General features: G+C 49.2%; 1 protein-coding gene across 1 annotated transcript in view; it reads left to right on the top strand.

Annotated features, from left to right (window-relative positions):
* The first annotated feature begins 4,940 nt into the window (after nt 1-4,940).
* The window catches only part of LOC141927791 (hydrocephalus-inducing protein homolog), an 88,134-nt gene continuing 68,309 nt past the window's right edge, over nt 4,941-24,765 (top strand). The window contains 6 exon segments of the mRNA XM_074835053.1: nt 4,941-5,060; nt 6,212-6,337; nt 7,991-8,110; nt 10,367-10,501; nt 17,324-17,523; nt 23,355-23,479. Coding sequence (XP_074691154.1) covers nt 4,941-5,060; nt 6,212-6,337; nt 7,991-8,110; nt 10,367-10,501; nt 17,324-17,523; nt 23,355-23,479 — 826 coding nt within the window.

A 24,765-nucleotide genomic window follows, 5' to 3' on the forward strand; every position in this document is an offset into this window, starting at 1 on the left:
AGGTTTCTCTCAAGGAGAATCTGCAGATGTTTGGGGCTGGTTTTGTTCCTGGCTCTTTGATTCATGGTAGTTCTTGGGATGTGTGAAGGATGGGAAGAGGTTCAAAGGAAGAACCCGAGGAGCTGGTTTAACAGTTCATCTTGGACGATGTCTATGTTGAAAATGAAAACCTGCCCCTCTGCTCCCACTGCCAAAATGTGATGTGCTGGGAGTCAGCATGCAGACCTCGATCACATCAAAGCTGTGGAGTCTGACAGTACTTCCACAGCAGAGAGCAGAGGCTCTTTTGTGGGGTGCACTAGGTGCCCTGTTTAAAAATCATAAAGCCCTGGCTCAGGTTCCAGCCCAGGACAGCCTCTGTGTGGCTGTTCTTTAACAAAACGCCCAGTTTTTTTGGCAAAAGACTTTCGGATACAAATGCAGTCAAATATTTGACTAATCCAGCAATTGCTTTGGGATTTTGCTTGAGTTCAGACTCAGCAATTGTGACTGTTGTGTGGTTGTATTAAGCCTGTGAAGGCAACTGCCCAGAGCAGGTAAAGCCACATTCCACTTTGCCTTTTTTCTTGATGCCTGCTCACATTGTAACTTCCTCCCCCAGCAGAGCTGGTGCCTTCAGGCTGCCCCAGCACCTCTTGGCACAGCCCGTGTGCTGCAGGGAGCTGCACCCGCTGGCCTGGCAGTGGCAAGGAGACCAGCTTGTCCCTTCAGTGCTTCACAAGGCATAAAGAAAGCAAGCTGCTCCTTTCCCAGAACTGCTTCTGAACACGCTTTGTAGCTGCCGTGACTGTGCCTGGGGCTCCTGTGGGCTGAGGCTGAAATGCATGTCACGGGCTGGGTTTGTCCCTTCCCTGTGTCCCACTTACAGCTCTTGTTTTTTCTAATCTTCCTCTCCTTTACTTCAAATCACAGAACCAGATGTTGGTGTTTGAAAGTGCCCTGCAGGAGAGGTACTGGACCTGCTGGGGCTTTGGATGACCGATTTGCTGTGAAGCCAGGAGCCAAGGAGACCTGTCCCACTGCAAATGGAGCTGCCAAGTGATGCCAGAAGCTTCAAATGCCAACCAAGCTGTGGTGGACCAGGTAAAGCACATTGTTTTTTTTCTTGTCCTGGAGAAGTTGGAGGGAAGGACCACTTGTGGCATTTAGCGTGGTCCTTGGAGCTGACCATGGGAGGATCTTGCTGGGCTGTGGGTGCTCGGGTATTGCCATGGTTTTAAGTGCATGAGATGTCCAGTGGTAGAGAGCTGCCATGTGCTTGGGCTCTGAAGGAGGCTCTGTGCCCTCCTTGGGTGGAGGAGAGGAGGGCCTGGTGCTCCCCAGCCTGTGGTGCCCCATGGCACTGGGTGGGATGGAGAGTGCCCTGGCAGGACCCTGCCAGCTGAGGAGAAGAGCTGGGTGTGGAGGAGGAGAGACTGACCCCTGCTCTGCCTCTGTGACTGTGAAAGGCCACTAAGCCCTGCTCCTACAGTGCGCTGGTACTGCAGCATGTTTCTGCCCTCAATATGGTGGGGACTTAGGTGGTTTTTAGCTGCCAGAGGAAACACAAGGCCAGGAGAGTTGGGATTAAGGTAGAGTGAGCCCCAGAACTATCGAAGCATCCTGTAACTGTGTAGGTGATCAGTGCCCTTGACAACTGTCCACTTTCTTGTTTAGGCTGAGATGCCTAAGGGCAGTACCCTGCTGAGTCAGGCCTGAACCTCCATCCAGAATGGACCCATCTTCCTGTGGCATTGTCTCCTGGCAGTCACAGCCTCACAGTTACTGCCTTGCTAACCTCCATGTCAGAGATTCCCCTTGAGCTGTGATTAACTTCTTGAGGCTTGTAAATTTTCTTCTGCATTTACACAAAGACAGCTGGCTGGATTTAATGGTTTCATAGTATTACAGAAAAAGAAAAGCTAAGAGGCATTACATTTGTTGGGGCCAAGGACTTTGCTTTGTTTCAAAAAGCAATGGGGAAAAACGAGTTTACTCTTTTTGGATTTCATGGTTGCACCGCTAATGTCAGGGTGTGCAAAATGTAGGCATTTGAGATACTGTCTTGATTTAGAAAAGGAGTAGAGAACCAGCTCAGGGTTTGGAAGTGAGATGTAAAATAAACAGAAAGTGAGGAAAAAAATTGATTCCGAACATGGGAATAAAAAGGGAGAAAGCAAACCCAGGGCTGTGTGTTGAGGTGTGTGCTACCAAAAAGATCAATGTTCTCCCCTGCAATGTGGGATTGCATTGCTCAGGGGAAGGCAGGACAAACATGGTTAAAAGGAGCCAACTTTATTTCCCTTCTTTCTCAGAAGAAAACAAGTACAAACCCTGCTTGGATTAGAGAGGATTATGGACTGTCCATTGGGGAATTCATGATTGGAACTTCATGATGATGCAGTTGGGTAAGTGATCTCACTGCAGTTATTTGGTAGGAGACCTTTTGATAGCATCTAAAAGGGTTTGAGTGTCGCAGTCAGTCCCTTCGTTGAGCGCTGGAGTTCTTCCTTCATGGGTTAAAACGGGGGAAGGGAATGCTCCCACGGATGGTGTAAGCTGTCTGTGCCAGCACTGCCCTCCTCTTCCTGGGGCCTCACTGCAGCCCTTGTCTTTGCCTTTGCTGCAGCTCCGTGTCCTCTGCAAGACACCAGCTGTGCCCAGTTACTCTGTGGGTTCGATCTGGTGAGTGCAGCACTGATGCCAGGAAAGATGTTTCTGATGTGCCTGTGTCACCCGCCAGGGGCTCTGGTCCTGGTGTCCAGAGCTGGGCAGTGCCTGTGCTGGGGCTTTGTCTCGGATCCTGCAGCAGGGCTGTGGGGGGATGCAGGCTGATGGTGCCGTGTCCTTCTGGCACTGCAGCAAGAGAGAGGTTAATAATGCCACACGCCTGCTGCTGCCCTTGGCTGTATGCTCATGTGTTTCTGCAGGAGGATGAGAGCTGTCAGCAGCATTTTCCAGGGGATGGGGGAAGGATTTTCAGCCCTGTAGAGCAGCTCCCTGCATGAACCCTGTGCCTCTGAAGAGAGCAGGGCCAGCAGCCTGCTTCGGTCAGACCCTGCTAGGATGGAGGAGGGTGGCTTGTCTGAAGTGCTGAGGGGGCTGGGTTGCTTCTGTGCTGGGCTGTGTGCCAGTGTGATCCCCTCTCCACGCCCTGGGCTGCTCCACATGTGTCCTCTTGGAGTCAGAAACGCAGGCAGCCAGCTGAGAGCCAAGTGTGATTTGGGAATGATGGCTCCAAGCTGAGCTTACTGGTGACAGTTGGATATTGTGCAGGAAAGCAGAGGGGAGCTCATGGGGCAGAGAGAGTGTTGGCAAGGGAAGAGGGGCTTGTTGGTCCCTGAGGGAGCAGAGATGGGTATGTCCAACCTCAGGAGTGGAGAGGGGGCAGCAATATAAACTCCGTACGTCCTCGTGGTGATGTTTCACCACCCGTTTCACCTCAGTGGTGAAATTTCAGCTTCTGGGCTCTCTTTTTGAAAGCGTGGGTCTCCCCTGGGGACAGATGTCTGATGCTTCCTTTTGTGGCTGGCTTGCAAGCCTTCTTGGAACCGATAAGCCCGGTTCATTGGGAAGAAACCCGGAAGAGACTTGGGCCTCCCTCGACTTCCCTGTCTCAGCTGCACCCGTGTACCTGGGCAGGGAGCTCTGTGAGAGGGGGGGTCTGTCTGAGAACTTTCCATCTCCAGGCATGGTGAGGCCCAGGACTGGGTCAGAAAGTGGAACGAGGTCAGCAAGGGACTGTCTGTAGCCGCTTCCCCGTGCCGGGGTAACGCACCCGGGGCTGCAGCTGTGCTGGAGCCGGGCGGGTGTGCTGGAGGTGGTTTCAGGGCCTGCTTGCTGTGCTCACTGGGTGCTTTGGGCGCTGAGCATCCCTGTCCCCTCTGCCCCCATGTCACAGAGCTGTCCCCCCCCGCCCCCCATTGTGTCCTCGCCGTTGCCATGGCAGTGTTGGGGCTGCCCAGTGCCGGGATGCCCAGTTGCCCTGGCAACGGGGACAACAGCCTGTCTGGCATCGGGATCCTCCCGTGAGTGTGTCCCCACAGCCCCTGCAGAGAGGGAGAGGTGGGGGATGCTGGGGAGCGGTGTCTGCGTCCCCTTCCTGGCCGAAAGCCAGAGGGCGGCTCTGGGTGCTGGTGCTGTCAGGTGGCTCAGCCACAGGCAGGCGGGGGGGAGCTTGGGAGCGGGGCGGAGCAGGGACCCGGGCTGCAGAGGAGTTCGGGGGGGGGGGTGACACCCCCTGCCCCACGCCGCAGGGCTGGGGGCATCCCTTGTGCGAGATGGGGGTGCCTGGGGCAGGGGGGTGCCCGGGGTAGGGGGCCCTCGGTCCTGCATTTGAAATCTGTAGGGATTTTCTGAGCAGCAGTTCCTGCGTACGTCCAGGGAAAGGAGTGGTGGGCTTGGCAGTGCTAGGTCTACAGTTTCACTTGATGATCTTAAAGGTCTTTTCCAGCCTAAACGATTCTATGAAATGTGGTCCAGATGCCAGAAAAAGAGTAAATAAAAAAGGACATGCAAAGTTGGCAAGCCAGGATAGCAGAGATCGGATGCTGGGAAGGGGAAAATGGTGCTGTAAATACTTAAGGCAGGAGCCACAGCAGTAAATGGTAGTATGTGGAGCTGGGGACTCTCCAGCAGACCCTTGGAAGGGACCCTTGGTCCATCTCACTGTCAGCTGACAGATGAAGTTCATGAAAAGAAATAGTTGTGGCTCGTGGGACTGCACCCACAGCAAAAGGCTTTTTTGGCTCAGGGAATATTTTTATGGAGTTTTACTTCTATGAATCTTAACTCTGCCACTTAAATATGGTCTAATCATGAAACAGTGTGGGGCGGCCTTATGTTCTCCACTTAGGAAGGATGCCACAGCCTGGAGACACAGGTGTATCCTTTGGGTCTGCTGTGAATGGAATTCTAGATTTTCAAAGTCTCATTGTTACACCTTCCAGGTTTGCCTAGTCATGGCCACTGGGAAGATTCATCGGTCCATGGGATCCTCCAGAATGGCTGATGGACTCCAGAGTAAGGTGGCAGTACGTCGTTATCCGAAGCTGGTCAGAGAGGCAGAGCAGCGTGTGCCTGTAAGTACCTGCTGGGGGCTGGGTAGGAGCTGGGTTAAGGCTGGAAGCTGCCCCTGTCCCTCCTCTGCCTTCCCCTCCTGTTGTCAGGGTGCTGTGGAGCCAGGCACCACCTCCCCACCTCTTTGCTGCCGTGCTTCTGTTGGAGGGGGCTGTCATGGTGCAGTGGGGGGTGGACTGTGTTGCTTCAGGGTCAGGGTCTTGCCTGAACGTGCCAGTGGAGCCGAGATAAAGGAATTACTGGGCATTGCACGGGAACAGCTGAAGCACAAACGTGCTTCCTTCCGTCCTCTTTGCTGTGTGGGCAGTAACATCTTCTGTCACGTGGGCATACCTGCCAGTGCTGCCCTGGCCACACCGCTGGGCAGCTGGGCATGTGGTGGGCTGCTCAAACCGCCTGGAGTCTTGACAGGACACGACTGTCCCAGATAGAATAGCTTCCAAAAGAGTTGTTTCATGGTATCTCGTGTCCTGTGTGGAGCACAGATGCAGCCGTGCAAACAGCAGTGGATTCAGGGCGATTCCTCCTTCCCATCCACAACTGTCCCCTCTGCTGGCTGGAGCTCCCTTCACTGGAGGTGACCCAGTGCTGAGGCTCTGTCAAGGAGACATCTCTGTATCCTTCTGTGGAGGGGTCTGTGAGGCCAGAACAGCGAGAAAACAAGTGCTAATGGAAAAGAAATAACGAAAACTTGGACCCATTCCTCTCCACCTCAGTCTTGGCACAACACTGCTTTTCTGCTTTCCTCTGACTCACCCAGCAGTGCCATCTCCACCTGCGTGTTGGCTGTGAGCACTGTGCAAGGGTGGAGTTAGGGGATTTCTGATAACTCCTCCCCGCTCTCTTCAAAGGTCTCTGGCTCAATCCAGCAAAACTCAAGAGGGAACAAATACCCAAAGAGCAGAAATCCCCAAACATGTCACATCACCTCATGAAGGAGAAGCTAATGGGACAGAGCCACTTGCTTAGAGCGTGTGTATTCCGCTCTATATCATTAATTTACTGATGTTAAATATTTCAGCTGGTAATTTACGGGACTTCCAGGACTATCCTAGTGGCTGTGATCACAAATTACTCATCAGTGGCACTTGAACGAGAAAGTCTTTCTGTAGAAAGGCATTTCTGTAGCTCTTGCTGGTGTTTTGCATTTCAGCTGACTCCCTCTGCCTTCCTGAAGGAGATGTCTCTTACCACCAAGCAGAGGCTGGCCAGCACCCGGGAGATGAGGCGGCCCCGGATTACCCAGCTTCTAGACATGGGTGAAGCCTCCCATCACAAGGTAGCCTTTTCCTGCCCTTTTCCTTGCTGCTTGATGTGACATTTGAAGAGGGTGTGAGTTTGTGACAGGCGTGCCTCCGGCTCATCTGAATACCTCAGTGACTAGGGCCTGTTGTCTTTTCAAACTGCTGGTGGTGGTGGAGTTCCTTCTGCTGGGGAAAGGTAGAACGTTTTTCCCTGGTGAGAGGTTGGAAGTCCTGATCTGCACTAAGTCAATATAAATAACCTCTGCTGAAGTTGGTGGGTTTTGCTGGAATTTAGCTGATACTGGGGGAAGGCTGGGGCAGGCCACAAGGGCTCAAGCTTGCCATTTTCCATCCTCCTGGTGAAATAGCCACCTCGTGCTTTGGTGTAGTCACTGTCAAATGCTTGGGGTCATGGGACTCCCTCAACGGTGGCAGCATTGCCCCTTGAAGGCTGAGGGCCTATAGAAGTTACTCGAGATTTAACAAAACCAAGTGCATTAATGTTTTGGGTTGGAACAATGTGTGGGACCTTTACAGGGTGTTAGATTTTGCAGGCTGCCAGATATACAGGGGAATGGCCCTGGGCAGAGGGGAGTGGAAGTGCGTTCTCTGGATCAGTGGTTACTTAGATGTATGTTTAAGCTGCTTTTCTCACAGGACTGCTCACCACAGCACACAGTCCAAACGGGTGGATCGCTGAGGTAGGCTGTTGAGTGGAAAATTGCCAGCAAGAGACCTGTAACCAATTGGTTAAGGATTGCCCTAGGCAGCACAGGAGGCTGGGAACGCATCAGATGAGCGCACACATAACTGGCAGCGTGCTGCAGGCACGAGCTGCCATGTGAGCGTGGCTCCTGTGGAGCAGCAGGAGGCCTGCCTGGGTCTTTTGAGTGGGAACAGTGCAGCTGGGAGAGGGGAGACAAAGCAGGGAGGAATTTTCTCAAGTATTGCCTCTGCTCTGTGAACATTTGCTGTTTGTGTATAGTTTCAGACATGCTTCTGCAGTGGTATTAAATGAAATGTCAATAATGGAATACAATAAAGCATCTATTTAAAGCCTGTGGAAAAAGGAGATACCAAGTCCAGTCTTACTAAGTTGCCCAGTAATGCTGAGAAAAGAGCTAAACCTTATCACTATTCAGCATTCACCTCCTTTGTCTTTTTCCCAACTACTGTGTTACCTTCTTTTTAGCCTTACCTCCTCTGGTAGTGTTGTCTTCTAACTGGTTTCTAGGCTCTCTATCAAAAAAGATATTTAGGGATGTGTGGGACTCGGTCTCTCTGTCTCAGAGTAAAGATCATCCCAAAATTGTTTCCCATGGAGTCTCGTGTAAATTCTTGGGTTTCGCCTGCTCCATGAGTGCTCGTGGCTCTTCCAGGAAGTGCTCTTGGAGCTGTGTGACCACCTTAGCACAGGGCTCTGCTGGCAGTAAGCGCTGCCTTGCATTCTGGAGAAGGAAACCTGGAGGAACACCCGCCAAAAGAGCTTCTTAGCTTGAGCCTGCTCAGTGTGGTCCAGAAACTTTTGATCAGCTCAGAACACAGGTGGGGGGCTGTTTCCCTAGCGTGAGCTGCGTGGACATACTCACCAAGAGACTGTACTCCGCTGGAGATCGGTGTAGGATTCTTTCATGAATCTTTCTCCCAGCAGCTGACCCTCCTCTCACTGCTCTGTCTTGCCTCTCCAGTTCTCAGCAGTTGACCTGGAACAGAGCTTGTTTCAGCCTTTTCCTTCAGAGGTGGTATTTCAGAACTACGTCCCCTTCGAGGTCTACGAAGTGCCACTGATTCTGAGGAACACTGACAAGGTAAGTGGTGGGATGCGGAGGTTTAACACTGTGCTGGAAGAGGAGAGCAGTGTAATTCCTGTGGTTTACAGCATAACAAATTATCTGCTGCAGCACAGCACACCCAGAATAAAATGTCTCACCACCTTTATTCTGCAAGATGGTGGAAATCTTCCCATGCTGGGGATTCTCCCCTTGATTTTGGCCACGCATTGGTGGTATCTAACGCAAAGGAGCTTTTCTAGTCGGCGTCCTTCCCCTTGAAAGCCCTGGATTGATGGGAACGTTGAGGGTTGTACAGTTCTTACCTGCTCTCCTGCTTTACCTTGAGTGTGCACCATGTGCTGGTGGCTTCCTGGTTAATCTCGGTTTCTGGCAGGGCACCTCTGCCTCTCACAGCCTGTTTAGCTGCCTCTGTGCAGCTCACTGTCAAGGCCCAGAGCTTGAGCCTTCTCCATGCTGGAGGAAGTTATGGTTAGTGGCATTATCACTCCAGGAAGGGTGTTTTGAAGCAGCAGGGGAAATGGACTGATTTAGCAGAAGCAGTGGGAGGCCTTTAGGTGCCACTTTAGGCTCCTGCTGAGCTTAATGCAGTTCTGCTCAGGTTTTTCTAAGCAACGTGGCTCTCTGCTTTCCCTTTGGAGAACCACAGCACATCCAGAGTAATGTTCTCTTGAAGGTCTCCACCTTTACTTGAAAAAATTGTGATCGTTTTGAGATTTCCCAGGAGAGTTGAGAAGGGAGAAGTTGAAAAATGCCAGCAATGTTGTTGCACTGTAAAGAGGAAAATTGAGACCTTTTGAATTTTGGCAGGGGAAACGTTTGCTTCAATGAGGCATGTGCCAAGAGCAGCTGGTGGGAAAAGGCAGGAGGGAGGAAAGGAGCTGAGTGGGAAAGTGCTCTGGGAGAGAACATTGTACACGCAAGGGTTTCTCTTGACGTGTAAGAGTAAGTGTGCTGGAAGCAGAGAATGTTCAGAAAAAGAAAGGTGTAATTAAAGATACTGTTCTGTAATGAAGAGTAAGATGTGTACGTGAGAGGAGGGCAGGACGGGCAGAGGGAAGTGTCCCTGAGAGCACGTGAATTAACCCCCCCTCCAAATCTACCAGTCTTGTTGGAAAACAAACAAGTGGACAAAAAAAGCTGTCAGGGCATGTTGCAGGTGGGGGAACAGCAAGAGAAGTCAGAGTATATTCTGAGATAACAGGTTTTGACAGGGACGTGGTTGGAAATGGAAGACCCTTTGGCAAAGACAGTTGCAGGGTGGTCCCTCAGTTATTCCTGGAGAGTCCTGCGCCATTCCTGGCCTGGCGTTTAGCTTGGGAATACTGGAAAGAGCAGCGTGGGTGCCCCTGTCCAAGGGATACCATTCATGGGGTCCACGCTGATTCTGGGCCCTGGCAGGATGGATTCCATCCTGGTGTATTAGGTGCATGTACCTCTGTAAGGAACTGAAGGAATTGATGCCTCAAACATTCATCGACAGAGAAAACCTCCAGGACAAGCTGTGGCCTTTGTGATTAGTCTAAGGAATGTCACCCGAGGGAGCAGGAGTGTATGGAAGGCTGCACCCCCCACTCCCTTGCAGTTGTACTGACAAACTCCTTATGTGGGCCTCAGAGGGGGGAAACTGAGTGGAACCGAAAGTTTCCCCTCAAGCACAAAGACCGCTAATCCCTGGCTGCACTGTGTAAGCCCGGTACTGTGTGGCTCTGTTGTGTAAGCCAGACACCATGCTTGCCTTGCTAACAACTTCGTGCCTTCACCGTTGAAGGGGCGACAAGGCCTGACAAGAGGTGAGCATTTCTGCCCCAGAAGCAGAAGTATGTTAATCAGCTGATAAGATGAACTGAAACTTTGCTGTGTGTGCACCCACCGCCCAAGATGGTCGGACCTGAGACAACGCTGGATCCAGGGGTGCTGATCCAGATTTCTTTGACTCTCTTTCTCACCTTTCTACTGCTTTCCTTTCTTTTCTTTCTTACAGATTTATAAGAGATCACATTGCTTATTATCCTTTTCCAAGTTTAAATTGTTTTCTACTGCAAGTAAAACATTTTAACCGGTCATTTGGTGTTGTTTCACCTTAATTTAACCCAAGGGGATCACGGAACTGTTGTGACTTCCTGGGCTTCCATCCCGGGTTGTGACAACCTCAAGAGTTAAAAGTGCTTTGGAAAGGTGGTTAACACGGGATGTCCCCAGGGCATGGCCAGGTATTTTCTCCTCATGTTTCCATATGAGTGGCAAAATCATAGTTTCCTGTCTTTCCTGCAGGTTCCTCGGCTGGTGAAGGTTGTCTTGGAGACGTCGCCTTACTTCAAGTTGACCAGCCCCGGTGGTGTGTGCTGTAAGGTAGCACCTGGCATGTGTTCAACTTTCCAAATCCAGTTCACCCCTGAGGAGAACAAGGTGAGACTGGAGGTCCAGAGAGGTTGGTGCCTTCAGTGGAAGCTGAACCTGCAGGGCTGGATTCAGAACAGGGCATCTGCTGTGGGTTTTGAGGACTGTCCTGGTTCCAGTGGGGTTGCCCTGGATCTAGAACCGGGGGAAACTCTTTCCCCATGGTGAAGATTATGCTCTCATAGGCTGGTGAAGATTATGCTCTCATAGGCTGGAGTCTCTTATGCGTTTCAGACCATTTTTATCCTTCAGTGATGGAACATTTAATGTCATGTCTGCTGGTTTCAGAGATAAGAGAGTCTGCCGTCTGTGGTGGGGCGGCCTCCCAAGGTGTTGGTTTCTGGTATCTGTTCAGTGCTGTGTGATTATGGGTTTGCTCCACTAACGGTAGATACAGAGGTCTGTTTAAAAGTGACCTGTTATTTGGAAGACCCAAAGTGAGCCTGATCAGAGTGGGGACCGCCACCTTTGAAAACTGGAGTCACCTTAATGCCTAGCGTGTTGGACATGGTAGCGAGACAGCGGAACATTATGTCTGAAGTCATCGCGGTTTTTACGCACTGGTTATAGCCCGCAGCCTGCTGTGGGGTCTGCTCCAGGCTGTGGTCGGGCAGTCTGCAGCTGGTCCCCTCTTGGCACTGCAGGATGCTGTTAGCTGCTGCAGCAGGGACTGACGGGCTGTGCTTTCCCTCCCTGCGTTCGCGAGGGAAGATGCACGTGGAACAGTAGGAAAATGGCAGGGTGGGGTGTGGATGTTTAGCCATCTCTACCCAATGGTAGGGGTTTAATTATTATGGAAAATACTAGAGGAACAAATAGATCCAGAGAGCTTTTCTGTTTCCCATCGGGCAGCCACTTCCCTGCCTCACCCTGGACTGGAGCAAAGATGGTGCTTTTCCATCCCCGCTGTTTTCAAGCCTTGCAGCTGTGCTGTCCCTGAGGACACTTGTCTGTCTGCGATGCAGATGCGAGGCTGGGGCAGAGGGAGGGCTGTGCAGGTGGCAGGGAGCCAGCCTGGCACAGGCACACTGAGCTCTAGATGTCCCTAACTTGGCAGGAGGTTGTTGGGCTGCAGGTGGCTTTGAGACATCTTCCTGAACGAGCACGTACGGGAATAAACGGGCAGGTACAAGCTGCAGGCAGACACATTACCCAGAGCCTGCGGGGTGGCTGTGTCGTCATGCGTGTTACTGTGATTGCTGTGTCAGCTGGCACCTCTTCCATGCCAAACACGCCGTGCCTTTGCTTAGAGGTTTGCACATCAGTGCTGTGGCCCTGGCAGGTCTGATTCTCAGTGCTGTGATGTGAAGGGTCAGTACTGTTATCTGGAGGCTTGTTAGTACAGAAGAATTTAATACCTGGCATGGAAGGGGGGAAGCATTGCAGGGAAACAAGGACAGGCAGGCTGAGTCCTTCCACCAGCATCCTGCTACCTCTTAGCACTGTTCTTCGCATGACTTTGTTGGAGAGGTGAGGCTAGGGGATAGCTTTGAGCCAGCAGATGTTTCTGCACCCAGCCAGAGGTACAAGATCTCTTTGGGCGTACCTGCTTTTTCATCTTTCACTTGCTGCTTAGATATAATTTAACACTTTGTCCTATCCTCAAACAGCATGGATATAGAAAACTAAAGAGGAAATGCCCTGTGGTCCCTAGCTCCCCATGCTTGTGAAATAATCTGTTCCTTTGGAGGGACTGAGAAATTATTTAACATTAATATTTAGGGTTAAAATTATGTTGTCCTAGGGCAGTTCTCCAAACTACCCAAGTGACACAAGAGCTTAATCTCATTGAAGCAAGTTTTGAAAAGTACACCGGTGCCTTCAAAATGTGATTTATTCATATTAATTACTGTTCTTTTTGGGGGTGGCAGAGGTAAATTGGTGCCCATGAAGGGCAAAGTGCTGCTCTTCAAGTTTAGAGAGTCAGCAGAGCAACACGTGAACATCACCACAAATACAGGTAGGGTGAGAGAACCCTCAAGAACACCGATGTCCAATACTTTGTCCCTTGTCTTGCCCTTGAACTGGCGAGTGTATGGAGCAGGGAGCTCTGCCAGCGAGAGGTCCTGTGCACAGCTCCAGTGACACTCCGGTGGTTTCTGCTGCACTGGGGGTTGTGCAGGGCATGGGCAGAGGGATGCATGCTGCTCAGCGAGGAGCACGTGGGGATTTATACAGCAGAGTCAGAATTTTGTACGAATCGAACATTTTGTCTCGTACTTGATGGAGTGTGGGCCAGCGAAGTACCAGAGTGCTGTAGCTCAGCTTGAAATGTGTCACTAGTGCAGTCAGGAGGTGCACGGCACCTTGAAAACCCCTTAGCAAAGAGGCTTTGGGAAATGGCTCTGTAGACTCACCTGCGTTGGGCTTGCAGTGGCTTGCATGCAGAGTACCTGTGTGTAGTTGTGGAAGGCTTACGAGTGCTGCCTTTGAACAGCCTCTGCCCCTCTGCTGCTCCATCATCTGCAGGGATGGTGGATCACCCAGTGAGCTGGGACGCAGGTACAAGCCCCTCTGCCAGGGCTGGGCAGTCCTCCTGCTGTGGAGTTGGTTTGAATCTGTTCTTCCCCGGGGTCAGTCTGACTTCAGTGAAGTCACTCCTGATTCAAGGGAGTAAAATTGCGGCTAAGCCCTAAATAAAAGGACCGTGTGAGTTGTTAGTGGCTGAAATGCCATGTGCCATGGAGCGCTTGCTTGAAAAATGAGCAGTTTCCTATTTTCTTGCAGTCATTTGGGAATGTGCCACAGGATTGGACTGTCAGAAAGTAAATAAATAGCTGACATGTCTCTGTTTATTGGCACTTACCTTAGAAATAAGAAATGCTAATTTTTCTGTTGGGCAACGTTTCCAATTAGTTACTCTTGCTGCTTCTGATGTACACATTTCTGTTTTAGGGCTTCAGCTGCACGGTGTGGGTGTTCTCGTGCCACCCTGTGTTCGGGTGTCCTTGCATTATGGTCTGACAGTCTCTGTCTAATTGGAAACCATTGTGGAACTGACTGGCAATAGACAGGAATACATTTGTGGGTGTCCTTTGGCTTATTAATAGATTATCTTAAAGGAAGAAGGAAGCAAGAAGCATATAAATACATAGCACAGCTTATTCTGTTTGTCCTCTCGCTCTTTTCGCTGTAGCAATACAATATATTCAAGCAATACAAGTTCAGTCTGTAAGGTTTGCCAAATTCATTACTGATGCTCAGTGGAGACTGAATTAATGCTCATTAATATGAAATATGACAGGCTGATGAGTTATTGCATTACTGAAATTAAAATTCAGTCGGGCACTGTTAGATGTTTGGTAGCACACAGAAGCTATTCCAAGTACACTTTTAAGATGACTTTTGCAGGGAGGAAAGGGGCAGAAAATCAAGGCAAATGGCCCTGTGCAAAATGAACCTGGAGCAAAGTGACCGATTTCAAAGCCTCCTGTGAGTTGGTGGCTGAGGAAGGCAGGAGAAGGGCCACCCCTTCTCATGGGAAGCTGTCTTCACCCTCCAGTCTCTCCTCTCTTTTCATGGCCCTTATTTCCCAGCCTTTATGATATCCTGGTTTCAGCAGGGAGCTTTCCCTGCTTGACTTGCTATGTTGCCTCGTGCTACAAGGATCTCTTCTTTGCAGTTGTCTGCTGCAAGGAGTTCAGTGAAGTGTTTAGGATTGGTTACGCAGCAAAACCGACACCTGCGTTTGCTGGTGTACTGGGCAGTTAGGGTTGCTGTCACTGTGACAGTAATTAATGTTAGCCTGCGTTTGCAAAGAGCCTGAAATGACACCTCTGAGACACAAGCAGTTCTTTAATTTCATTGGGTGCGAATTCAAATGCCAGTGGTGATACTTTGCAGGCCAGAGCTTGTAACTTACTGCTTCTGGAAGGTGAATAAGAGAAGAGGAACCATTGTACAGTGGGAGGTGTTTTCCTTGAAACTGGGAGAGGAGTTGTAGGAAGGATGAAGTTGTATTTTCATGAAAATTTGTAGACTGAACCTGGTGGGTCTAAAAACAATCTTTAAAGCATGGAAGTGATGCAACCCCTCTCTCACCCAGGCATGCTTATTTAGAAACCTGGTTTGAAACCGTCTAAGGGTTTGCAGTTGCAAAGTAAAACAAGGCTGTAAACTGGTTCCAGCTGTACCCGCAGACTGTAAGCAAGTGCCTAGCCGAGCTGGTAACGCAGGGCAGTGCTGCAGTGGAGAACTGCAGCCTGTATCTCCCCCCGAGGGAGGGTGATTCAGCTTGCAAAAGCTCACGGGACTGTGGGTTCACAGCAGCCTGAACAGCCAGCTTCTGCCTCGCACCCCTCTTCCCTTGGCTTTCCCCCCGTTTGGCCTGAGGCTGCGTTCAGCTTGGTGCAAGGTCCCATTCTGGTGGGTCACAGAGTGTGGCTGAAGGGTCAGGGCACTCTGAAGAGCTGAGTCCAGCCTTGTACAGGATGCAGCGTCCCAGGGCATCCCTGGAGAGGGGGCTCGGCACGCAACGTGCGTGTGCATGAATGGCGAGAGGCAACTTGCTCTCTCAAGGGTCATGGTTGTCTCTGTGGCCAAATCCTCGTTGCTTTAGCCTTGCCTTCATGTACCTGGAGAAGTCCCTTTCCTGGGACAGGCAGTCCCAGTGCCCCTCCCGGCCCCAGAGCTGGGAAGGTGGCATGTGCTTGCTTCTGGGGGGGTTACACCTGGGGGAGACATTTATTCCTTGGGCTCTTCTGTACATTGCTGTGGATCCACTTGCTCCTTAGCAATGACAGTGACTTGAAAATGGTTTCCTATTATTTCCCTTTAATACTTCCAACTGTTGAAGTTTCTTTTTTCTTTATCTCCCTGCTGATCTGAACTCCTCGCATCATCCTCTGTCAACCTGGCATCTGGGAGAGAGAAGTAAATATGGCATGCCAAGATTTAACAAGGCAGGCAGCTTTCAAGTGGATTTACAGTGCCTTTGTTACAGTAGTGTGGCCACAGTAACAACAACAACAACAAAGTAAATAGTATTCTTCATTTGCTAATGCAGTTTCTGAGGATCTAAATAGTCCAGGATGTGAAGTACCCAGATAGTAGGTGCTTTAAATTCACATGGGCTGCCCGTACCTTTTATTTTAGATGGCTTAGGCTGCAGGATTGAGTACAAAATTGCTAGTTCAGAAAGGCTTGCTGAAGATTAAAGGCTCTCCTGAAATGTGATATTCAGTTCTGTAGGTCGTTTGCTGCAGTTTCCTTCCTGGTATTTTACTTTCCAAATACAAGAAGCAAAAGCCCTTCTGCAAGGTCCAGTGTGAATATTTGATATGTCTAGAGAGAAAGATCTTTCTTTATTCTTTTTACATCTTGTCTGTGACAGCATCTGTTACAGCAACCTTAAACCCCAGCTGGTGGGTAGCGCTGGGTGTTAGTTGTTGTGTTAAAGCAGTAGCTCTGTGTCTGTGCCTCCTCTGGCTGCCGTAGGGCCCTTCCAGGCTTGGAGGGGGGCGGGTGTGGGAGAGCAAGACCCAAGCACAGAGGAATCTGAACCTGTTCTGGTTAAGAGAGTTTGTTGTGCCCAATTCCTAAATCAAATTATCTGCTTGCTGCTTCAACAATGATAAAAATATCAGACGACTTCAAAGCACTGGGGAAAAAAGATCAGGACAGCAAGTGAGTGATAAGATGCAGAGCTTCCATCAACTCATGGCTAAGAGAGCTGCTGGAGGTAATTGCTCCTGGCCCTGCTGCAACAGTTTTACTGGTGATTTCAGCGGGGGCAAGGGGTTACTTGCAGCACTGCGATGCCACACCGTCCATCTGGAGATGGATCTGCTCCTCCCTACAGTAAAATGATTTTGGTGATTTGATTTGCCTTCCTACTGCTGAAGGCCAGACAGCTGGGGGGACTGTCTCTTTTGTGAACAAGCCTATGCTGGGGAGTAGCACAGCTGAGTTTGCTCTGGCAGGGCTGTCCCAGTGTCTCCCATCTGCAGCTCCTGCTACCACCTGCCTCAGTCAGGCATGCTAACAAGGCATCAACCCTGCAGCAGAGAGGAAGCAAAGCTATTTCCCACGTCCCCTGAGGCTAGGTGAGCTGGAAAGGGAAACTGAGATTAGACACAGGAAGAACTCTTAAGTCTAGGGTAGAGCTGGAATAGGCTGCTGAGGGCAGGGGTGGAATTGTTAGTGCTTTTAAGTACTTGTCAGACATCTTGCAAGAATAGTTTGGGTGTAGAGCTGAGCCAGTTCTGGGGTGGGGAGATAGATCAGATAGCTTTTTAAGGGTGTGTGTCCCCAGCCTTGTCCCTATAATGCTCTGGGAAGTGGTGGGAAATACACACTTACCCTGCACTCACCTGACATTAAAACAATTCCCTTGTCCAGCTTGTTAAATATTTCACCGAAGACTGAGTGTTGGTCGAGCATGTGGCAAAGTCCTTTTGAAAATGCACCTGAGCGTCCCCTGGCCAGCGTCAGTGAGGTCGCCGCGTTGCTGGGATTGGAGTTAGTGCTGTGGCACAACTGGGTGCTTAGTGGAGCCTTTGATCATCTGTGGTGGTGATCGAAGCGGGTTCTCGTTACTGCTGTAATCCCTTACATGAAATTGCTCTATTTTGGTGCCTCCGAATCAAAGTATCAGATAATTTTGTCTGGTTCTGCCAGCTTGCTGTGAAAGCAGGTGAATCAATGGGATTGTTTCTTCTTTGCAAGTTAACAGCCCTGTTCAAGTCACGCTGCAGGAATGAAAGGTCACTAAGGTAGAAAGTCCTTTGACATTGTTGGATACTACTGTTAGAGTCATAGAAAACAGCAGTTTTTCTTCTGCCATGGGATGGTACTGAATGCACTGTGCTGAGATTGTTTCTTTCCCTGCAGGATTATTTCTACCAGCTCACCTGCATCACAGAAAGGGAAAAGTTTATTGTGCCAATCCGAGCTATCGGTGCCCGAGCTATCCTGGACTTCCCTGACCAGCTGAACTTCTCCGTCTGTCCAGTCAAGTACAGCTCCCAGAAAACTCTGCTGGTTCGCAACGTCGGTAACCGGGAGGCTCGCTACCGCATCAGCACTGAGAGGTAAAGGAGCTCGTCTTCTTTGTGTAAAACACTGTTGCATGATAACATGGTTGGTAACAACATGGAACCAGAGCATCTGAGCTGCTGTATTGCAGCTGCAGCTGGAAACGGGCAGGACACGTGGGGTTTGCTGTTGCTTATAGTGTTTAAGCGTGACGCAACCTTTGATAAAACTCTGCGTGCTGCAGCGAGGTTTTGTACTGCAGGGGTGTCTCCAACACAGCATCTCGCAAGAGTGGTTCTGTTAGATTGAAAGAGCAAATGAAGGAAGGCAACCTGGCTGCCCGTGGGCTGTGTAAGATGCTGCGTGGCAGGAGACAGCTCTGGGAGCTCGGTTCCTGTAGACCAAACGCGGTGTCAAGAAATGGGCAAGCTGTGAGCTGGTGAGAGAGACATTTAAGAATTTACCAGCAGCTGTGTCTTTATTTGCAAGTGCCATTAGAGATCGTAGATCAAAGCAATTGGTATTGAGGCCCTGACAAGAACACTGTGTGGTCCAGGAACTTTGTTTTCCAGTAGGTTTGGTCTGGTCCCTGGGACCAAATATTAAGCAGAATGAGCTTTTAGGTGGAGATGAGCAGACACTGGCTTCAAAACTGCACCACAGCCCCAAAGCAACATGCTAATGAGGGCACAGACAAAAGATGCAGCAAGTGTCTGGTGCATGGGTTGGGGGCCTTTTCTTCTAGAGCTTTATCTCTCCCAGATTTCCTGGAGAGTGCTCGAATCTGTAAGGATCCAGCTTGCAACCTCCTGATCCTGAGTACCTTCTGAAACGGTTACATACCAGTGTCGGCCAAAGACACCCATGCTCTGGGAGGCTGCAAGCACGTGGTGTTCCGGTGGTCCCGAATCAAATGCCTGACATGAGTTGTGTTGTGGACAGCCTGTCCTGCTCATTTTGGTCTCAGAAGACAGTCACCGGTTTCCCAGTTTGCTGAATGGGAGGGGGTGGTGCAGCTGCAGGGAGACTGGTTCAATTGGCTGATAATTCGTGGTGAGTTGCTTGGTCCCGGAGGTCTTGGTGTAGGAGCTGAGGTCAAGAATGCAGCAAAGACCAGTGGTCTGACTTGGTGCACCTGAGTTGCTTCAACTTCTTCTCCAGGAAAACAGGGCTCAAAAGGCTGCTCTTTACTTTTCTCTTGTGAAACGTGACGGTTCAAGAGGAGCTTCCACCAAAGCCTGGCAGGGTATTTAAGCAGGCTTCTAGGATGCTGTTTAAGGAGGCTGCTTCTTTTCCCTGTGGAAACACGTAGACAGGAACTTGTAAATCACTGCACAGTTTTCCTCTGGGATCTCCAGATCTAGTTGTTGCCACCAAAATAAATACTCAGTAAAAGTCTAGCATATTTTTGCAATGTACTTTCCAGCTCTTCTATTGAGTGATACAGCACATGTCGAATCCTGCTTGATATGGATTTTAAGAGTTTCTGAACTTCAGCAATTAAATATTTCGGTCCTGATTTGCAATAAAGAAATGGGAAGCATTGCAAACGTTTTATTTCAAACTACACAAAAAAATATTCTGAACAACTGGGTTGCATGTGTACAGGGATGGAAAGCTGGTATGATTTCCTTTGTCAGCTGAGGGCATCTGCCATCTCTTCCATTTCATTATGAACTTTTGAAAGCCACTTTGAAATTTCAAACAGATGATTTAAATCTTTGAATATAAGTAGCATTTTATTCTAATTAAGTTGCCCTGATTTTCGTTCAGATTTCTTTTTAAATACTCTTAAAAGAGTATTTAAAAACACATGCTTGCATGTGAGAGGAGGAGGAGGATGATTAGTGGCGTAGAAGGGAGTGAGAGATCTGTCTAAGCTTAGATCCGTCAGGTGACCTCTGTATCCTTTATTCTCTATCTAAACAATTTAAACTTGTGTTTTCTGGCCTGAGCATATTCAGGCTCTTGCCCATTCACAAGTCAGCTGCAGATGCCACCATTTCCTAGTCCATCGTGCTGTTCATATCATGTTTCCTTGCAGCTTTTCTCTGGATTTCCTTCTCTGTGGCACCAAGCATAACCTGTTTGCCTTCACCTTCAGTGCATTTTCCAGCCCATCTCCAATCCTAACCTTTCCCCTCAGTACTGAGAGCTCAGCTCTTGCATCTGGTCACTTCATGATGACGTTCCCTGCCTGTTACTCATTTATCTAAAGGCTTTGATGTTTTCTGTTGTGCATTTCCCTCCAGGGAAGAGCTCTTAAGTGAAGCCATGGGGCCAATTCAGCATCCTTCTGCTGTTCCCCGTTCGGAGCTCTCCCCTGCCATGGTTTCTACCAGAAGCATGGCTGCATTTTGACCACTTTTTCATGAAGGGAGAAAACCACCAAAGCACTCCCCGTTATGCAGTCTGGCTTTGTGCCTCTCCTCCCTCTGCATGTCCATACCCAGCTCTTAACTGCATAGCATGGTAATAAAAAATAAGAATAGTATAAATAGAGAAAGTCTCTTCGTGTTGTTGCATTGTTAAGGCAGGACAATGAGTTTCTGCTCCATGACATTCACAGAGATAAATGTCATTCCAGTACATTCCACTTGAAAATGGTGTCTGGAAGCAGATCTCAGTGCAGCACTGCCTTTTCCTGACATTGCTGACGTGCTATGCCATGCTATGGGGCTAGAGGGGATCAATCCGAGATAAGATCCATTTAGGAATGTCCCCACCAAGCTCTGAAAGCTCAGGAAATTATCCTGCAAGGCACAGTGCCTCGAGCCCCCTTGCATCCCTCCCTGTAGTACCCATACGCTGCATGGAGGCGTGAGATTGGCCAGTTACCATAGGACGTGCAAAGACCATCCAAGGACATGAAAACAGAGCCTAGGTGCAGTGAAAGAGGGAAATACAGAGCTTGCGAGATGCTGACTCCACACAGGATTTCTCAGCACAGAGATGGAGTCTTGGATGCTTTGACTGTAGCAGACTGGGTTTACTGGAATAGTTACACTGCTTGACTTTGGCTGTTATACCATTACTAAAAACTAATATATGCTAAGATTAAACGACCTTTGGTTTTTTTCCTGCAATAGATCTTAGTGGACAGAAGAGGCAATTCAATCACCAGTAATTTTACTGTCTTCCTTGGGTTTGGAGGTAGCTTGTAATGAAATCGATTCTCCCAAACTCAAATGATTGTATAATGCACCAGTAGACCAGAGAAAGGTTGGCTGCAGAAGATAAACACGCCACGGCACTTGAAGTGTATTGCAGCCTCCTTGCACACTGCATGTGCCAAAGGTGTGGTTGCAGGAGAACAGGTGGCATGGTGGTTTGAGAGCCTGGGCCACAGAACTGCCAGCTTTGTTCACTTGTCAGTCGTGTTTCTCAATTCTGTCAGGAGTATTTGGCCTTTGGTATCATCATGGGATGCCCAACTGTCAAGATGGTGAAAGTAAGCAAGATGTAAATGCCAAAATATATCATTATGAAATTGCTTACAAATCTAGTGTTGCTTTCTTTCTGAAGGGCAATAACAGGCAAGATCTCGGCAAGTACTGATGGGCAGGTCTCTCCTACATTGGTGTGGCTAGATAAGTTTATACAAGCTGGGGACTGCAAGGTGCCATTGGGAGATCTGGACTTGTGAAAGTTTAGATTTCGTACAACAAAGCAAACCTACAAATGCACGTAGTTAAAAAGCATGTCAGAAGAAAACGAGCTATTAAAAAACCTCCAAACCTTATCTTTCGTGTCTTTCAGGAGCAGTAGTGATTCATTAGAAGGGTAGATCTAACAGGATGAGAATTATCCTAAAGAACAGCTCACACTTAATGGATAAAAAGCCAACGTCTATCCCGCTAGCGTCATCTCTCGGCAGTGGTTTTCATTTGGCTATGACAATGTGTCAGGGATGTCTCCTTAGCATCTCTTCTTATCTGTAGGCTGCAGACAGTGACGGTGACTGAAATTCAGGGGAGTTAAGTTTAACCATGGAGCTTGCATCTTTGGGTCTTGGAGAACCAGGTCCATGTGAGGAATAACGAGCTCCTGCTACAGCAGTAAGAGAGTTGTCTTGTGGGTACAGCATGGGGTGGGATGTAGGACATGCAGTGTCTGATTTGTGCTCCGTTTCTCAGTCCTGAGAACTGAATCCTGAACTTGGTTGGATCCTCTTCTTCTGATAATTTGAAGAGATGAAGATATCTTCAGGAGTGTTATTCCCATCCTATCCCATCCATCTGAGGGCAGGAGTATGCAGACATGGGGAAGGAGTAGGAAGGTGATGGGATGGGAGGTAGTGCTGAAGTGTTGCCCGGGATCCCCCTTAACTGGCAGCTTTTCTGTTCTGGCAACATTTCTGAAACAAAAAAAAAAAAAGGAAAAAACCAAAATCTCTGCCTTTCCCACACCAGGCAATCCCACCCAAGCCCTGGCAGAGACCTGCAGCAGTCCTGGCATAACCATCAGTGCGGATGCAGGACCGTGTAGAACAGCCCAGTTCTGAGGCTGGTGGTGCCTTGTCTTTCCTCCACTCTCTCCAGGGTCTCAGGTCCAGCACATAAACATTGCAGGCCCCGTGCTTCGGTGGCAATGCTCTCGCTGGTTGTAATGGGAGCAGGTCAGGCCCCTAATTGCAGCGATATCTCCTTAATGAGCAGAAACTCCAGCAATTTCATCAGCTGTCACTACTTACATGAACAAAGTTCAGCTTGCGCATGGCTCCAGTTGTTCTCAGTATTTTTTGTGTGTGTTGCGTTCTCTAATCATGGTAAAACTCTCCAGAACATGTTTTTAAGGTGACAAATTGACCACCAGCAAAGCACTAAAACCAATAACTTTTGTTTTCTAAGTGGGGCTGTAGAAGAGCCACGAAGCCCAGCTGCAGAAGCATGTTTCACCTGACTTGTCCCTTTGCATTAAAGCACTGAGTTTTGTGTCTGTCAGCCACCCGGTGACAAATCATAATTGCTCATATTAAATCCAAAGTACCCCAACACATTTTCATAATTATTTCCAATGCATTGCACAGAATTTGCCTGGTGGGCCAAGCAAACAGTTATTGAGCTTGGATTGCAACCCAGAGTCCCAGATTGCAGTGCTTGTGAATACACAGAAAACCTCCTGTTAAACTCGCCTTGACGTGCTCCTGGTAATGGCACTTCATGTAGCTGGGGGTTTAATGGTTCAGGATGTAAATGGGATCCTCCTTCCGTGTCTTGTTTCCATGTCGTTGTATCGCTCTAATCTGCGTTTGCACTTATTCATCTTTTCCTGATTGTTCCTTTTCTTAGAGCAGCTTTCATTGTAATGCCGATGAAACGTGCCCTTTCTTAGGCTAAACTAGGATGTTTCCAAGGTAAAAAAATGAATTCTGCAGATTAAACCATAATTATTCTCCGGTCTTCCAGAAAGACACTTATCCTCCCTGTCTGATTCCTAGGCTGCAGTCTCACTGGGACAGGTAATGCCCTGACATTTGCATCTCTTAAGGTGGAGTTTATAGGTGGCAGGGAAAGACAGATTCCTGAGGAAGTCAGTGTCAAGTTGTGCAGGCAGATAGCTCTCACCATCTCTGTGCTCCTCAAAACCCATCCTCTGGCTGTATTGCTAGCGGTCGGACTCCTGAGCCTCCCTGCAGAGAAGGGGATGCAGAGTATGGGGGAGATGAGGTCATTTGACACCACAGGATGTTCAGAGAGCTGGATCTCTTCAGAAGTGAGAGTCAGTAGAGCCATTTCTGATCCTCTGTGTTCTGTTTTTTTCTACTGACTGTGGCTTGTTTGCTTCTTGCTTGCACAAGTGAGCTGAAGTGGAGCAGACTGCAAAAGGAGTATAGTCCCCGAATCGCCCACAGTAGCCCTGATGTGTCTCTTTCTCTGCGTTGCAGCCCCTTCTCTGTGGATCCCTCCATCGGGACTCTTGGGATTGGTGATGCCATGCAAGTAACAGTGGAGTTTCACCCGCTGAAGACCGGGGATCATTCCGGTTCCCTGGTAGTTCACTATGACACAGGTAAGTGCTGGGCACTGCGTGGTGCACGCTCTCTGCATCCTTCAGAACAGAGCCCTTTCTAAGCAGAATAATGTTAAACTTGCTTTGCAAACTACTTCTAAAAGCTTTTCTTTCAAAACCTCTGCACGTTTCAGTGCTTAGAAGGGAGCAGATAAGGGGCAAAGGCTGAGTCTGTTCTGTGTGTCCTGTGTGGCTGTGTGCTGGTCCATCCCTGGTGTCAGCACGGTGTTCTCCACCCAGCACGCCCCCCGTGACAGTCATCTACCATCATTTCCCGTTGTCGCAGCCACCTTAATTCCCTCTCCAGGTGTGCCTCCCCTGTCCTTTACCTCAGGGAAAAAGTGACAAATAGTTGGTGTTTAGGGGGTTGTTAAAGTGGATCCCCTCAAGCAGGAATGAGATTTTTGGCAGGCTGTTTTGCTGGGAGTTGCTGAGTGGAGGAAGGAGGAACCTTGATTCTCCATTGCAGTGTGCACATGCAGGTGTGAAGTGTTATTCCTAGACAATGCTCTGTTTGAAGTGTAACGTGGGGAATGCGTGTCTCTGTCGGACTCTCTCTAAATGCCCCCTGTCTCTTACACACCTCTGTCCCCTGTACTGCTTCTCCGTTGTCTTGCCACAGACCCTTTTTTTATGTTGCCCTCTACCCACCTACATCCCACACTTCACAGCATCAGGACTGAAGCAGCCAGGACTTGAGGGCTCTTGGGGTTTGGCAGGGAGCGCTCGCTGCCTCCCGAGATAGGTATAAAATTTATACTAGGGTACGAGAAGCCAAGCTCAGGCCACAGAAATGCTGTCAGCTTTATAAGTCACTTAAGAGTAAGTGGGAAAAACTCAAGAAAAAGGTGTGATGTTAAAATGCTTCTGTCTGCCTTGGTTCAGCAGAGGTATCTTGTGATGCTGGTCGAGACACTTCCTCAGTTGCCTGAATGCATTTGGTGTGCCTTTTCTCTTGCCTGAAAGAGAGGTTTGTTTTGTCCCTGTTCCTGAACTTCGGTCCTGGGAAGTGTGATGTCCTCACCTGGGTGCTGCTGTGATGCTTTAGCCCAGCAATGAGCATTTTATTGTCTTGAGTTTGTAGAAGTTCTAGAAATGCTCCTATATCTTCCAAATGCTCTTTGTAGGCTTCTGAGTTATCACAGCTTTGTTTAATGTTTTTCAGTCAATGACACATTCACAGAGAATGGTTTGTGCTCACTCAGAGAAGCTCATTGGTTTGGGTAACACTGTCTTGACAGAACTACTGAAATTTCAGAGAACGACAAAAGGTGCCTCATTTGTAT

Source organism: Strix aluco, chromosome 10 (assembly GCF_031877795.1).
Source record: "Strix aluco isolate bStrAlu1 chromosome 10, bStrAlu1.hap1, whole genome shotgun sequence".
NCBI classification, from domain to species: domain Eukaryota; kingdom Metazoa; phylum Chordata; class Aves; order Strigiformes; family Strigidae; genus Strix; species Strix aluco.